Here is a 16,485-nt window from a genome sequence, read left to right on the forward strand (position 1 = left end):
ACCACACCTGGCTGCATAATGTTTAAATCAAGTTAAACTTGTCTGTCTCTTTGAACATTAATCATTTCTTTATGGTAAAAAAAAAAAAAAAAGATTTAAAAGTCCCTTCTTCCAGCTGTTTGAAGTGTGTAGTACATTATTCTTATCTGTGGGCACCCTGCTGAATTTCTTGATCCTATCTAACTGGACCCACATACCTGCTATTCAACCCTTCTCTGTCCCCTGGAAATAGTTAACATTAAAAGCCACATAGCTCCTCCACATCATGTACAGCCAGAAGAGTGAGAAGTTGCACTCCATTTATGTATGATGTGTCAAAGTGCATTCCACTGTCATGTATAACTAATTAGAACCACCACCACCAACAATAAACTCAGGCAGTATGGAAAAATTATCATGCTTAGTTTACATATATATCCAAGTAAACTACAAATTAAAAAAATTTCTCAAGACATGACTTTGAACAACACGTGCAGACTGAGTAATTTATAGATTGACAAGTACATATACAGTGTCACTGGACATTATTTATCCATAAATATTCCTCTAAAAAACTAATAAACCTTCTAATAAAACAGAATAAATTGATTATATGAAAAATAAAATAAAAATCACTGATCTCCCTGGAAGGATTACTGTTATTAGAAGCGTAATGACTGCATAGACTTCAATCCTCTGGAATTTACACAAGGAGGATCTTGACCATTTGATGAGTACAGCATAACGCTCAAGTCAATTGTAACTTCAAGGACTGGTAAGAATCATGGTATTAGTAACCATAATAATAGGAAAGATGGTGGAGTGAGAAGGACATCATTACCCTAGGTACATGTATGCTTGCACAAATGGTGTGACTCTACTTTGGGTACAACCGGAGAAGTCAAAAAATGTGCTCTATTTGTGTCCAATGAGTCGAAGAGCATTCTGCTGTCATGTATAACTGATTAGAACAAATAAACGAATAATTAAATTTTAAAAATAACCATGATAAATGGCTTTTACTATTTGTTCTAGGCTAACATGCTACCTAGATAATTTTATTTTAATACTCACAGTCCTCAGGTAGGGTTATAACTGATGCCATTTTACGGGAAAAGTGACTGATCCTTGGAGAGCTTGAGTGGTTGGTGTTGGGTGCTGGAATGACCGACCTGCAATCAGGATATTTCCTCAGGCACCCTTGCCTCAGATGCGTGCTAGGCAAACATTCCACCACAGAGCCACATCCCCAGTCCAGAACGATGGTCTGAACCTTTAGAGCATTCTCTTCTGAATCTTAAAATTAATATTTCTTCTCATTCAAATCAAGGTTTTCTAGAATTTTCTCTTTCTAGAAGCAACACTTCTTATATTTCTCTGGGTCGTAGATGTTATTTCTCCCTCCTCTTTTCATGAAGTCACAGACGTGTTTCTCTCTGGTGGCCCCTAGCTTCTATCATCGCGGTGTGGGACTGCAGGCAGTGACTCAGGGACGTAAGGCACAGTGCCTTCTTGGTTGTGGGGGCACTGTTCTGGTTATGGGCCATGCAGTTCAAATAGCTAGCTACTTCTTTCCGTGAATTTTTTTTTCTGATTTTTGAATATTTTCTAAGAATCCAAAAAGAGATATAAAGTGGATAAATGATATATGTGCTTTTATATAAGAATGATCTTACTAGGAGAAATGGGGATCTTAGCTAGCCATTCTGTAAGAGCAAAAAAGAATTTGAACAATATGAATGCATATCCATACCCACACATTTCCCTTTATCTCTGTGATTTAAAATGGAATCAAAGAAACATCATGGGAGTAGGAGATCGTCCTTCTGATTCTCTTTCACGAACACATCTTATATAATGGAAACTTTTACCATCACTGCCAGATATAAAAGTATAATTATGGTCCTACTAACATATAGCCTATTTGTTAGCAGCAAAAGGCTATTTGAGCAAAACCTCATGATACATATTTACTGGGGGTGGAAGGATGGGTGGGGTGCGGGGGTGAGTGGGGAGGTGTATTCTCAGTTCAGTTTCCCTGATTTGGGCCAATGCGAAGGATCCACTGATTGGGGGGCATTCCTAGAACCGCTGTCTCTGTTTTAGAAATTACAGTTAGACATAGAATTCCAAATAATCCCCATCAACACAAAGGATGGGGGCTGAGGATGTGGCTCAGTGGTAGAGCACTTGCCTAGCCTATGTGAAGCCCTGGATTCCATCCCCAGCACTGCAAAACAAACCAACAAGAAACACGCAACAGAACAAAAACGTAACTACAAAAACTGACAAACAAAAACCACCCCTCAAACCGGAGCGGACAGCAACCATCAGGAATGGCAAGTCCCAGCCAGGACCAGGACAGATTGGGCTTATGTGACCAGACCCCCAGAATCCCCTGCTAATAAATGGCACAGGCAGGTCCCCAGTGGTTTTGTGAACCTCTCAGTAAAGCACTACAAACATGTAGATCCCATTCAATGTCACCTCGGGGCAACAGATTGGTTGAGCAATAATTCACATACGATGGAGTTCACCCTTTTAAAGGGGGCATACTTTCATATGTTCACAGTGTGCGACTGTCACTATAATCAACATTTTCATCCCCCCAAAAAAGAAGCCCTATACTCTGTACCTTGCATACCTGTGCCCCACCGTGCCCTAGGCAACCACTGATCTACTTTCTTTCTGTATGGATTGGCTATCGCTATGCTCTCTCTACAGATATGGATTCTAGACAATTCATACAAAAGGAATTGTACGGTGTGTGGTGTTTTGTGACAGGCACCTTTCATTGAGCATAGTGCCTTCAGGTGCCCATGTTGTGGCATTTATTGCACCAGCTGTCATGCATTATCTCATTTAATCATTGCAACAGTCCTCTGGGGTAGGTAATAGCATTCTCGGCTCCCTAGATTCCATGAGCTGAGCAGATTTCCCTGCTTCCTGGTGGCCATGAGCTGAGCAGCTTTGCTGCACCCTGCCCTTCCTCCATGATCTACCTCTCCGCAGGGCCAGAGCAATAGAGACGGCTGACCATGGTCTGAGACCTCAACCCACGTTGACCGGCGAGAGACTACATAGTCCCCACTGAGATGCCATCAGTATCATTCATTATAATCTTTAATTTTTTAAACTTTTATTCATCTCTGATTTCTTTTTTAACATCTAGCTTTAAAACAAGTGGTTAAAATTTTTTTCATAGCCTCAAATAAAAGTGAAAGTAATTAGGGAAAAAAATTTACAGATGAAGGAAGTGAATCTTAGATTGAGTGACGAGTCACACAGGGTCATGCAGCTGGCAGGTGGCAGGGTCAGGGCGTGAACTCAGATCCTTCAGATTTCAAAGCCCACATTTTTGAAAACCATGCTATTCTGATAAGCTCAGTGTCGCTTATGTTCGAAATTGTCAACATGCAGGATAAAGCTTCAAGTGACCGGGATGATATCGCATTCCTCTCCCTTTCAATCAGCCAAATTGACAGTTATGAAAGGGTTTCACGCTGGCCCCTGCTGCCCTGGCTCTTTGTAGCCACCCAGCGTCCCTCTGCGTCCTTGGCATTCCCAGCAGAGACACAGCACCCGGCCAGGCTGGGAAGCCAGGCCGGGAGGAGCCACTCACTAGTTCCACACAGATGGCTCTTCCAGCCGGTTATGGAACTTGGAGCATTATCGCCCTGGACTCACGCAGACAGACAGGGTTCTGGCCCCTGCTGTGGAAGGGATGGCTTTGTCCTCTAGGATCACAGAATGTATCACGCAGTTTTAGAAGACAAATTTATCTTTTTTTTTTTTTTTTTTTTTTTAATGATAGAACAACAGCTGCTCAGTCTAGAGGGTTAGAAAATCCAGAAAATCAAAAAGACAAAGATCTCCCCACCACCAGTCTCAACTTTAGAAACAACCCCTGATCGTATTGATTGTGCAATTACTCCTGGTCATTTTACTTCCCAGGCATTCAAAACATTACTGATTTTTTTTTCTGATTATGAAAGTAATATATATGTTTTGTAGAAACATTGGTGAATACAAGCAAAAAAATTTATGATCATGACATCCATAGGGTGTCATTATCAATCTCTGGGTGTAAGTCATTTCCGTGTTTGGCTCCCACCCCGCTCCAGGGATGTGTGCATCTATGAAGACACATAAGATTGGAATCACAGTGTTTTTCATTTAATTTCTATCATTATCATTCAATGAAATAAATAATTCATATGATTGAGATCCTGTCCTATGCTTGAACTTAGCCTAAAAGACCAAGAACCCATTCTTCATATTAGTTTGCACCTTATATTTAAACTGTTACAATGTTTTCCCTGTGACATTTCAAATTCTTTGTAAGCATCATTTAAAATAAGTGTACAGTGTTATATTGCACATTTATCATAATTTACTCAGTCATTTCTTATTTGTAGAATATTGGATTCTTTCTAGTTTTAATATTTATTTGATACTGGGAATTTAATTCAGCGCCTCTCTGCCACCAAGTCACACCCTCAGTCCCCACCATTTTAAACTTTGTTTATTTATTTTTACCTGGTGCTGAGGATTGAAACCAGTGCCTCCTGTGCTAGGCAAGTGCTCTCTCACTGAGCTATAGCCCCAGTGCCCCCAGCCCTTTTTTTAGTTTTACTTTGAGAAAAACTCTCACTAAGTTGCCCAGGCCAGCCTCAAACTTGGATTTCTGCTCCTTCAGCCTCTGAGTTTCTGGGATTACAGATGCATGTGCCCAACTTAGTTATTCTTTAGAAACTACACTTCAGTTATTATTTCAAATATTTTTCAGGCAGATTCCTAGGAGTTGAATTTTTAGATCTAAAGGAGCTCTTTTTTCTTTTCTAAATTATGAAATATACCTGAACCCACCAGCCATTTTTATTTGAAGGAATACACACCCTTTTATTTATATATTATATCTGTAGATTCATGGAGTCTGTTGGTAGTAGGTCAGTATTTTTCATTGCCATGTAGTTTTCTACTGTATGACTTAAGTAGACACCTTTTACTAAGAAGATATATATATATATATATATATATATATATATATATATATATATATATATATATATATATATATAATGGCCAATTAGCATATGAAATAAAGCTTGACACCATTAGCCATTAGGGAAATGCAAATCAAAAACCACAAAGAAATAGCACTTTATGCTCACAAAAATGACTACAATCACGAAAATGAAAAATAAGAGTTAGTAAGTACATGGAGAAGTTGAATGTCTTGTATGTTGCTGGTGGAAATGTAAAATGTCTCAGAAACTATGAAAAATAGTTTGGCAGTCTCTGAAAAAATTGCACATAGAATCACCAGATAATCCAGCAATTCTACTCCTAGGTATATACCCCAAAGAATTTAAAACAGGTACTCAAATACTTGTGTACAAATGCTCACAGTAACCAAAAGGTAGAAACAACTCAAATATCCATCAATGTGGCATAGTCATACAGGGAAATATTATTCAGTCATGAAAAGGAATGACCATATGGCCACAGTGTAGATGAGACTCATTAACACAATGCTAACTGAAAACAGCCAGGAACCTAGGCCACATGCAGTGATTTCATTCATGTGAAATATCCAGAACAGGCAGTCCATGGGGGAGAAAGAGTATTTGTAGTTGCTAGGAGCTGGTCAGAGGGAGAAGGTGGAGTAACTGCTTATTGGGTATAAGGCTACCTTAATGGGTGATGAACATGTTTTGGAATTAGACAGAGGTGGTGCTTATACAATATTGCCAAAATACAACACCTCAGAATTGTTCACTTTAAAGTATTTGATTTTTTGGGGGGAGGGAGGGTTGGGTTACGGGGATTGAACTCAGGGGACTCAACCGCTGAGCCACATCACCAGCCCCAGGATCTCACTGAGCTGCTTAGCTCCTTGCTTTTGCTGAGGCTGGCTTTGAACTCACGATCCTCCTGCCTCAGCCTCCTGAGCTGCTGCAATTACAGGTGTGTGCCAGCACACCCAGCTAAAGTAGTTGATTTAAATGTTACATAATTTCAATAAAAAATACTCTAGCGTAGCATTAATATTTTTCTTTAAGGCTTGTGAGTTTTTCTGTTTATTTAATTATTTTTTTTTTCAGTGCTGGGATTGAGCCCAGGGTCTCACGCCTGCTAGGCAAGCACTCTGTCACTGAGCCGCACCCCCAGCCCCAGCATAGGTGTTTTTTGTGTTTTTAACATATCCTTCACTGCAGAACAATGAAGGCATTTTCGTATATTATCTTGCAAACATTTTTCAGTAGTGATTTTCTCATTTAGGTCTTTAATCCACCTAGAATTTATGTTTATATGAGTGTGTGTTTGTGTGTGGGAGGGAGGGCGGGGAGGAGGGGAGAGAAAGAGAGAGAGGGAAAAGATAAAGGTGGTCATTTTTATTTTAGTTTTCTACTGGTTAGGCAAATATCTCAGGCTCATTTATGGAGTATTCTCCTCTGTCATATAACAACTTTCCTAATATGCGTGGGTCTATTTTGAGGCTTATCAATTTTCATCTTATGTCCTTTTTTTTTTTTGATGATGCTGGGGATTGAACCCAGGGCCTTGTGCGTGCAAGGCAAGCACTCTACCAACTGAGCTATGTCCCCAACCTGTGTCTTCTGGCTTTCTAGTAGGTCTTGATGTCTGGGCGTTAAGTTCACCTTATATTATGGTTTGGAGACAAGGTGTCCCCGCAAAGATCCTGTTAATGCAGGACTATTTAGAGTGAATGGATTGGGTTGTGATAGCTGTAACCTAATCAGTCCACCCACGTTGGAATGAACACAAAAGGTGGTGACTTTGGCAGGTAGGGTGTGGCTGGAAGAGGGCCACCCTGGAAGGGTCCATCTTTCCTGCAGCCCCTTCCCTTTGCCCTCTGCTTCCTGGCTGCTCTGAATGGAGCCAGGCTCCTCCACCAACCCTTCCGCCATGATGTTCTGCCCCACCTCAGGCCCAGAGCAATGAACTCTGCCCACGTGGACAGAGCCTCTGAAACCGTGAGCCCCAAATAAACTTCTCCTCCTTTAGGCTGTTCTTGTCAGATATTTTGGTCACAGCAATGAAAATGTGATTCCCACACTCTGCCTTGTCCGTTTCTTCCATGTCGTCTTTCCTGTGCCTGGTCTTTGGTTTCGTTCATGTAATTTTAGGATCGATTTATCAAAGTTTATTTCAACTCCTATTCTTTCCTATTTTAATTGAATTGCATCCAAGAGAATCTTCATCTTTACCATATTGATTCTTTTTACCCTTGTACATGACAAACAAATTCTTCCATTTCTTAAGGTTTTTTTTCCTTTCCTTTTCTTTTTTTTTTTTTCAGTGCTGGGGATTGAACCCAGGATCCTGGGTATGGGAAGTACAGGTTCTACCACTGAGCTGCACTCCCAGCCCCCATTTCTTGTTTCAATTCTTTTTTTTAAATGTTACTTAACAATACAACATAAAACAACTTAATCAATTGTCCCAGGTGACACAAAATAACGATTTTCTTCTCAATGTTTTATTTTGCTATTATGATTATATTTTTAGTTCAATTAATATCGTTGTAGAGGGCTGGGGCTGGGGCTCAGCGGTAGAGCACTCACCTAGCATGTGTGAGTTCCTTGGTTTCGATCCTCAGCACCACATAAAAATAAATAAATAAATAAATAAATAAGGGTATTGCGTCCAACTACAACTAAAAAAATAAATATATTTTTAAAAAATAATGTTGTATGGAAATCCTACTATTTTTTATGTTTATCTTGTTTCCAAAACCTAGCTCTTATTCATTTTTATCAGCCTCTCTGTGGATTTGCTTGCATTTTTATGTAGCAAAATACACTGTTTGGAAAAGAAAGTTTTGTTTCACATTTCAATTCTTATTCCTCATTTATTTTTTCTTTTCTAATGCGGCTCAGAAATGGGAATAGCAGGCATATTGTTTCGTCCCCAACTTTAATGGGGATGCAACTGGAAGTTCAGCTGTAGAGGTAATATTTGCTGTATTTTATAGTTTTTCTCTGGAAAGTTGAGGAAAGTTACTCCTATTCTTAGTTTGCTAAGAAAATATTATAGACATATATGACTGCTAATTTCTTAAAAAGCCTTCTCTGTATTCATTGAAATAACCAAATAACTTTATCCATATTTATTAAAATGAAATATCTATAGATTTTCTGACGTTGGGCCATATTCCAGTTTGGGAACAAATCCCATTTTTTTGTGTGTGTGTGTGTGTGTGTGTTTCAGCACTGGAAATTGCACCCATTGCCTTACACAGGCGAAGCAAGCACTCTACCATTGAGCTATATTCCCAGTTCTGATGTGTTTTTATTTTAATCTAGTTTGGTATTAAGATCATATTATCCTCATGAAATGAGCTCTAAAGTGATTTTTATAAAATAAGGACCTGGGTCTATTTGGGTCTGTTGCTTTTGAAGGACTATGGAGGGAAATAAACTTCTACAGTAATTCAGTTTTGGTAATGGTTATTGATTTTCTTTTTATTTCTTAAATATATTTTGGTAGCATTTTTTTAAAAAAAGAGAATGTTACTCATGTCAATTGAATTTTAAACATCTTGCTGTTACCTGTATTTTGTCTCATTTTGTTAATTTATGTTTGACACAGGGTCTCTCCATGTTGCCTAGGTTGGACTTGAACTCATGATCATCCAGCCTCAGCCCCCAAGTAGCTGGGAATATAGGCGTGTGCCACTGCACTCAGCTTCCATTCTCAATACTACTCATGGGTATCTTTTTTTTTTTTTTGGTAGGAGGGATTGAACCCAGGGGCACTCAACCACTGAGCCACACCCCCAGCCCTATTTTGCATTTTATTTAGAGACAGAGTTTCACTGAGTTGTTTAGTGCCTCGCTTTTGCTGGGGCTGGCTTTTGAACTTACGATCCTCTGCCTCCTGTGTGCCCCAGCACCGGGCTCTGAGTATCTATTTTAAAGTCAGTCTTGGGAGGGTTTTCAATGGAAGAAATCAGCTTTTGATCTTGTTGATTTTCTTTATTGCTTCTTGGTTTTCTATTTCCTTAATTTATTCTCTTCCCATCACTTTTTCTTACTTAGGTTTCATCTGTTCTTTTTAAATGCGGTCTTTTGAGTCGAAAACTTAACCCATTTTAGTTTTACATTTTTAAAACCATTTTAGTCTCACCTTTTTTTTTTAAGGAATGCGTTGGTTAGTCATATGCCTCTGACTATAACAAAATATTGGAGACAAGAAGTGTACCAAGAGAGAAGGTTTATTTCTGGGTCAGGGATTCAGAGGTCCCAATCTCTGATTGGTTGACTTCATTGCTTTGGGCCCGTGACCAGGCAGCCATCATGTCGAGAGGTATGTGATGGAGCAAAGCTTCTCCTTTCATGACTGGGACTCAAAAATAGAGGAAGAGGAAGGAGTTGGGGTCCTACTGTCCCCTTCAGGAGCATGTCCCCACTAGGCCAGCCTCTTGGTTTTCACCACCTTCTAATAGCACCAAGTTGGGCACTCCACGCCTTTAACACAAGGGCCTTTGTGGAACATTCCAGATCCAAGCTATAGCAGCATTTAAAGCTGTCTATTTATTTACATCAACATTTATAAGTTTTGAAGTTGGACACAGTGATCTCCTTGCACCTGTAGTCCCAGCTACTCAGGAGGCCAAGACAGAAGCCTAGAACTCCCAAGCCAGCCTGGGCAAAATAGCAAGACCCCATTCCTAGACAAAAACTTATAAATTTTTGCATGTGATACTCTCATTGTTATCCAGATCTAAATATTTTATGATTTTCTATGTTATTTTCTTTTTTCTCCCTTGAGCGATTTAGAAGTTCATTATCGATAATAACATTTTAAGTGGCTAAGTCATTTGCTTAAAGAATTGGGCCATTTCACACTTCCACAAGCCATATGGATACCAAAATTTGTCCCAGATGACATGTCTAAATGGCAACATAGACCAGCAACCCATGTCCTACCCATGTCCCGATACAAAACATCCTAACTGCAGTCTAGGAAGTCAGTTTAATGATGAAGAGGTTAAATCTGGATTCAAATAATCCAGATTCATGTACTGACAATGCCACTCAGTAAGTGTGGGAATTTGATCAAATAATCTCTGTGCATCTCAAGTTCCCCCCTATGCAAAACAAGGCTGGCAGAATGCTGTCTCTTTCACAGAGTTATTGGGAAGTGTTTTGCACCCAGGTGCCATTCAGCAAACAGTACTGATTTTTATCAATCCAGCTTTGACTTTATATTTTCTTTTTTAAAAATTTATTTTAGATGTTGATGGACCTTTATTTTATTCATTTATTTATATGTGGTGCTGAGACTCGAACCCAGTGCCTGGCACATGCTAGGCAAGCGCTCTGCCACTGAACCACAGCCCCAGTCCCTTACTTTATATCTTCGACGCTGCCATGTTTTGTCAGTAAACCCACCTGCGGGTGTCTGGCAGGTAAAGACCCCGATTCCAAACAGCTTCCTTGTCCTGTGTCCAAAATGTTTCCATCTATTTCTCTTTCAATTCCATGCAAATACAGGCATGGGAATGAGGAGTCAACACAAGCATCCAAGTCCCATCTCATATTCAAAGTGTGCACACGGATGCAAAACCCCAGAGATTTCCCCGAAAACCCACAGAACCCACAGATCTAGGTCCACACTCACGCTTGTCCATACTCCCTACAAAGATGGATCCATCGCCCACAGATAGAGACGGGCTCACCAATCCCACTCAAAACCTAGCATCCCACTGACAGATCGCATACCACCCACAGTGCCAGACCCATGCGGCGCAACACCACCCTCTCCAGAATGACCAGGAGCCTCGTTCTTACTTCTTTGGGGTTGGTTTTATTTTTGTTGTTCTTCTTAGAGTTTATCATCTGCCCCTCTTTCTCCCTACCCTGCCCCCAAGCTTTCCCCCTAAACCTCCATTGCGCATGTGCTCTGCATCCCTCCCCCCCTCCTGGGTACCAGTCGGCGCTCCCGGGCGCTGGCGGCGGAAGAGATGGAGCCGCGTCACGAGCGCCCGGCCCCTTAAAACGCTGCTGGCTGGAGCCGCCTCCCTCCCTGCAACCCGCGGCGGGGATGGAGTGAAGGGGGAGCCGTCGACCTGCCCGCGGGGATCCGCGATGGAGTTAAAGCCATCTTTATCCACCCATCTGGAAGCTGAGAAGCCTCTGAGGCGCTATGGGGCGGTGGAGGAGACAGCATGGAAAGCGGAGGGACTGGGGAGAAGTGAGTAATAGGGCAGGGGTGCCGGGGATCCGAGAGCTGGAGCCCGGGGTCGCAGGAGCGGGTGGCGTGTCAGCACCCGACCCAGGGACGCGCCCCCCGGGAGGCACCCCCCCCCCGCAGCCGGGCTTTCAGCGCAGGGGGATGCGCAGCGCCGCGCCGCGCTCTCCGGGTGAACAAAAGGGGGGATCCTTCAGACTGGGCTTCACCGGGAGGCTTGGGAAATCGCCTGGCAGCTCAGCCAGGAGCCTGGGGTGGACTTGGGAGTCCCAGACCCCTCAGCTGGCATCTCCTCCTGGGAAGAAAGGTCTTTCCTGCAGTCGGAGGAGGAGGGTGCTTCCTCCGCCCGGGGTTGCTTTAGGGCGCTGGGATGCGCTAGGGCGCAGGAGCCGGAGGGCCATCCTGGAAAGCGCCCACGTCCCTGGAGAGGGGGGGAGTGTCCGCTGGGTTTCTGGTTGCTTTCACCGGCGCGAGGTTCCGGCACACCTGAAATTCTCAGCATTTCTTCTTCAGACTACTCCTGAGTCGGAGAGGAGGGGCAAAGGTCAGGGGGAGGCTAACTGATCACACCTCCTCCTTTCTCCCTGGATTCAATTACAGTCGGGTTTGGGTACAGCCCTAGAAGGCGGTTCTGAAACCAACCGGCTGCGTTTACTGGTTCTGTCTCTCTCTGGGGTGTTTGGTGTCAGCAACATTTCCAAATTAACGAAGGACATTTGTTTCTGATTAATAGTACACCATAGTTGAAACTCCTGCTCTCAAAGTGCAGGAGCAGCCTCAGGGCTTCCAGGGTTACCAGCCCTCCCTGCAAGCCCCAGGGAGGGCCGGCACTTCCCAGTGTCCCCAGTTCAGGATAGAGACTTGCCCTAGCCCGGGTGCCTCCTGCCAGGCTGAGAAAGGCCCTCTTGCCTCCTCTGGGACCCTGCAGCTTCCTGAGGCTCTGGGTAACTGTGTTCAGCGCTCTGCCCTAGCACCAATCCGAGTTATGTTGGACTGAAGTATTGTGTATATGCTCTTCTCCTGTCTTTACCTGGGTGAAAAATTGTGTGTGTGTTTTTTCTGTATCTGTAAGGAAATCTTCCTAGGATGGCTCAGCTGTATTCTGATGGGTTCAAGTTGAAATCACTATCACATGTATTAGTTCCTCACCTGCTGTGAGGGATACACAGTGCTTTGAACCTGTAAAAGAACCTCTTTCCTTTTCTTCTTGGTTTTATGCCCACTCCTTCCTTCTCCTGTTTCAGCCTTTCCAAACCCTTTGGTTTTGGTGCTTTGGTGCAACCTCAGGGGTGAGACTGTCTGTTTCCTACAAGCTCAAAATGATGTCAACAATGGCTGCTCCCCACCACCCCCAGATTATCATGCCTAAGAACTTTAAAGCATCATCTCATTTAATCTCCACAACAACCTCTTCTGGCATCATGACTTCCCCCTGGCATGGATGAAAGCCCTCGGGCTTGTTAGATGACACTATCGATGAGTAGCAAAGCCAGGGTTTGGACTCATGCTTGTTGGACCCCAGACTCTCAGCATGAAGGTTTATTGTTTTTGCATTTTCAGGAACCTTCTTAAGTCTGTCGAGAGAGTCCCAGGGTATGGTCAGTGATTTTATGTGTAGCAGCCCTGTAGGTCTCTGCAGCTCACAGGGGCCTGGAAAGAATGCTGGGTCCATGCAGAGTAGAAGCCCTGGTCTGAATCCTCGTGCTGCCCCTTGCTGACAGTGTGACTTTAGGCACAATTCTAAGCCTCACCTTGCCTCTGTTTTCTGAAAATGGAGATCATACTTAGACCTACCTTATGGCTTCATGTGAATGTTAAATGAGATTGCGTACACACAGCTCAAGGGAAGTGCTCGCTACATACTGGTTGCTTCCTTTACTACTAAATCTGTTCAAGGAACTTGCCTTTATTCTTACCAAGGAATTACATAAAGCAAGACCCTGGGCTACAACAAAAGTGTGGGTCATTTTCCTAATCTCTCTTACTGTCTTTTATTTTCTGACCATTTTATTTGGGAAAATTTCAAGCACACAGGAAAATTGCCACAAGCACCAATTTATGTCATTTTAGCCCCTGAAATTTTTGTGCTTCTCGGCCCTAAGCTGCAAACTATTAAAAGTCTGGCCAAAAGACTTTCAAATCATCAAGGACTCTGAGACTAGTTTCTTGGCCCAATATGAGACCCCCAGTTTCTGATCTACTTTTGCATGGATCCCCAAATCTGTTTTTCCCTTCCTTTCCCCTATTCAAGTTTGAAATCTTCTTACTAATCCAGGGTCCTACTTTGGAATCTTGAATCTGTTAAAGTTTGGTCTCTGGACTCTTGTCTGCAACCAGACATAATTCGATTCAAGTGGCATCTTTGGAAGACTCAATTCCCAGGGGATGATGAATCCCTTCCATCACATCTGGGAACCTCCATTTATTTGTTAATGATGTGTGAAAACTAGTACTATTGATTCTATGGCATAGCAATTGCTCAGCCAATGTGATGTCAGAGAATAGAAAAGCCCTCTTAAATAGAAGTCATGCTTTGTCTGACTTCCACACGTTTAAATATTTTATGCTGAACATTGAATACACATGAATTAAAAAGGAGTGAAAAGAGAATAAAGATTGCAAAACTGGTTGTTTTTAGTTAACATTGTATTAACTGCTGCCTTTCATGCCAACTCTAGTTTTTAAAATAAGAGATAACGCGATATTCTAGAGTGTAGTAACAGAGAATGCGAGCTTTGAAGTCAGGCGAACTGAGTTCAAACCAGCTCTGTCCCTTGGTAGCTTTATCACTGTGGGAAGACTGTGAGGTTCTCCACCAGTTGTTTCATCTGTAAGATGGGATAATAATAGTGACGGGCACTTGAAAGATTGAATGAGACAATGCACATAGCACATTTAGCACTGTTCATGGCACCCAAAGTGCTCAGTGAACAATGAATGAAGGTCACGACAAATGATTCAAGTTCATCTGAAATATACAAGTGAAAGGGGAAAGAGAACCATCATCACCACTTCCGTTTATTCATTCGGTGAACAGGTATCGAGTGCTTCAAAATGCCAGGCAGGACACCATTGGACAGCACCCAATAGCATTTTGCAGAGATTATTCGGAGGTTAACAGGCACAGCTTTTCATTGCTGCCATTTATTTGCAAATTCTGGGTATTGATTATCTATATACTGCCTTCCTCGTGGGACTATGTGGGGAAAGGTTTTTGAACCCTGGGAAGCCATCTAGTATTTTCTTATTTGAGACAGATTCTGAGAAATCGCTCTCAAACACCTTTGACAGCACTTTCTGATTAGCAGTGAGTTTTGTTTTTTTTTTTTAAACAGAGTTGGAAAATGTATAGTGACAATTCAGAGTGTTGAGATATATAAAAAGAAAGCTTTCAACCAAGTGTGATTAATTGAGAGCGACGAAAAGACAAGGTGTCTTTTGAAAACAACAACAGCAGCAACAACAACTCAGGGCTTTTAAACGACACAGTTACCTATGGTTGTGGTCATTTCTTCATCGATTGAATGCACCCTAAAGCATCATCAAGATCCTGGGGCAGGAGAAGTAGGGGAGAGGGTGGCCCAGTGGAGAGGGAATACCACAGGGGACAATAACATCCTTATCAGTATTGAGGTAGAAATAAATGCACGTTGAGAAGGAGATTGAAATAGAGTGGAAAACCCAGGTGTCAATCTTTCCCTAAGCCCAGGGGGAAATGCCTGGTATTTAAAAGTCCAAGGACGTGTGCTGACTAGCAAGTAGATTATTAAGCTGGTCCATGTTTCAGACTTAATAAACAGCCTGATGACTGAAGTAATGTCAACGACTGGCGATCTATAGAAAAGATTCTTGGGGAAGGTTTTGTATTATTTTCATCTGTTGGATTAAATAGACTCATTTTATTATTTTGTTTTAACATCCTTCCTTTTTTTCTTATTATAAAAGTAACATATGTGGGCTGGGAGTGTAGCTCAGTGGTAGAACACTTGCCTAGCATGCATGAAGCCCCAGGTTTAATCCCAGCACAGGAAAAAAAAAACCCCAAAACTACTATAAAATATTCAAACAAACAAAAACTACTATAAAAGATTCAGGTTCATCTGAAATATAAAAACACACGATGAAAGATGACACTCATCACTACTCCCATGTATGCCTGGAGCAGATAGGTGTTGAGTGCCTTCAAAATGCCAGGTGGTATTCCAGGGGCTGGGGACACTGGGGGCTCCAGGCCAGCAGCTCAGAGGAGTGTGCTTGTGTTGGGCCTGCGGACTAAAGAGAGTCTCAGAGGGCAGAGAGGGAAGAGAAGGGCAGCTCAGGTGAGCTGCCAGCATGGGGCAGGCGGGTGGAGGTTCCAAAGGCCAGAGTCCACGTATTGGGTTTTTGTTTTGTTTTGTTTTTTGCTTTGCTGTTTCTTTTCCTCTCGGCTTAGTGAGATCTGGGTCTGTTGGCTTTCGCAGGAGTGTCTGGTGAACCACCGGCTCCCAGGATGAAGCACGTGGGTTGGAGGCCAGTACAGGTAGAGGCTCTCCTTCGGTGTAGCCTCTCAGAGCACCTCTCAAGAGGTCTCCCGAAGAGGCCCAGCATCCGATCCATTCATTCCTTCGCTGCATGCTTGCTGAACAGCCTTGCTATGTGCTAGCTTCAGGGGTCCAGAGCCAGAGAAGGCCCAGACCCCACCCTAAGGAGTCTTTGACTGTGTTCCAGCCCACCCTCTGCTGCTGCCCAGCACTGTGATCTTGGGCGATTGGCCTAACATCCATAAACCTCAGTGACCTCATCTGCAAAATGAGTAAAATGAGGATGGCAAAGCATGACTTATGGCCCTGAATAGCATATCGATGCTGACAGTGTTAAGGTTCAGCTCCGATTAGCTGTTAGCATTTGTTAAGAAAGGCCTCCTGGACTGGGCGGAAGGAGCAGGTGACAATAACATCCTTATCAGTATTGAGTACTCTCAAGTCTGAGAGGTGGCCCTGTCATTGAAGAGCAGTGTCTCCCTAGGTTCTCGAAAACCCAAGGTGGAAAATGACCATAGTGGATAGCAGGAATTGTTCTGTTCATAAAAAATTCCCAAACAGCTAAGTCATTCATTCTTCTATTAATCCTTCCGTCCATTTATCCACCCCATATATATTTACTGACGCCCTTCTAGGCCAGGTGTTGTGCCGCGGTCCCAAGAGTACAGTAGCACTTTGAGCAGGGTATGTATGGTCCCTGGCTTCAGCTGATTTCTTTTCTTTTTATTTTTTTTTTTGGTACTAGGGATTAAACCCAAGGGTG

At 42.6% G+C, this 16,485-nt stretch overlaps 1 protein-coding gene and 1 non-coding gene across 2 annotated transcripts in view; one reads left to right on the plus strand and one right to left on the minus strand.

The window, feature by feature from the left end:
• Positions 1 to 6,517: 6,517 nt before the first annotated feature.
• On the minus strand, positions 6,518 to 6,587 carry Trnaa-ugc (transfer RNA alanine (anticodon UGC)). The gene has a single exon. It is a non-coding gene; the product is annotated as a tRNA-Ala (tRNA).
• A 4,512-nt stretch (positions 6,588 to 11,099) lies between these two features.
• Positions 11,100 to 16,485, plus strand: part of Bmerb1 (bMERB domain containing 1) — an 83,122-nt gene continuing 77,736 nt past the window's right edge. Inside the window, exon 1 of the mRNA XM_076840680.2 lies at positions 11,100 to 11,205. Coding sequence (XP_076696795.1) covers positions 11,100 to 11,205 — 106 coding nt within the window. The remainder of the gene's footprint in view (positions 11,206 to 16,485) is intronic.

The sequence above is a fragment of the Callospermophilus lateralis genome, chromosome 19 (assembly GCF_048772815.1).
Source record: "Callospermophilus lateralis isolate mCalLat2 chromosome 19, mCalLat2.hap1, whole genome shotgun sequence".
Lineage (NCBI taxonomy): Eukaryota > Metazoa > Chordata > Mammalia > Rodentia > Sciuridae > Callospermophilus > Callospermophilus lateralis.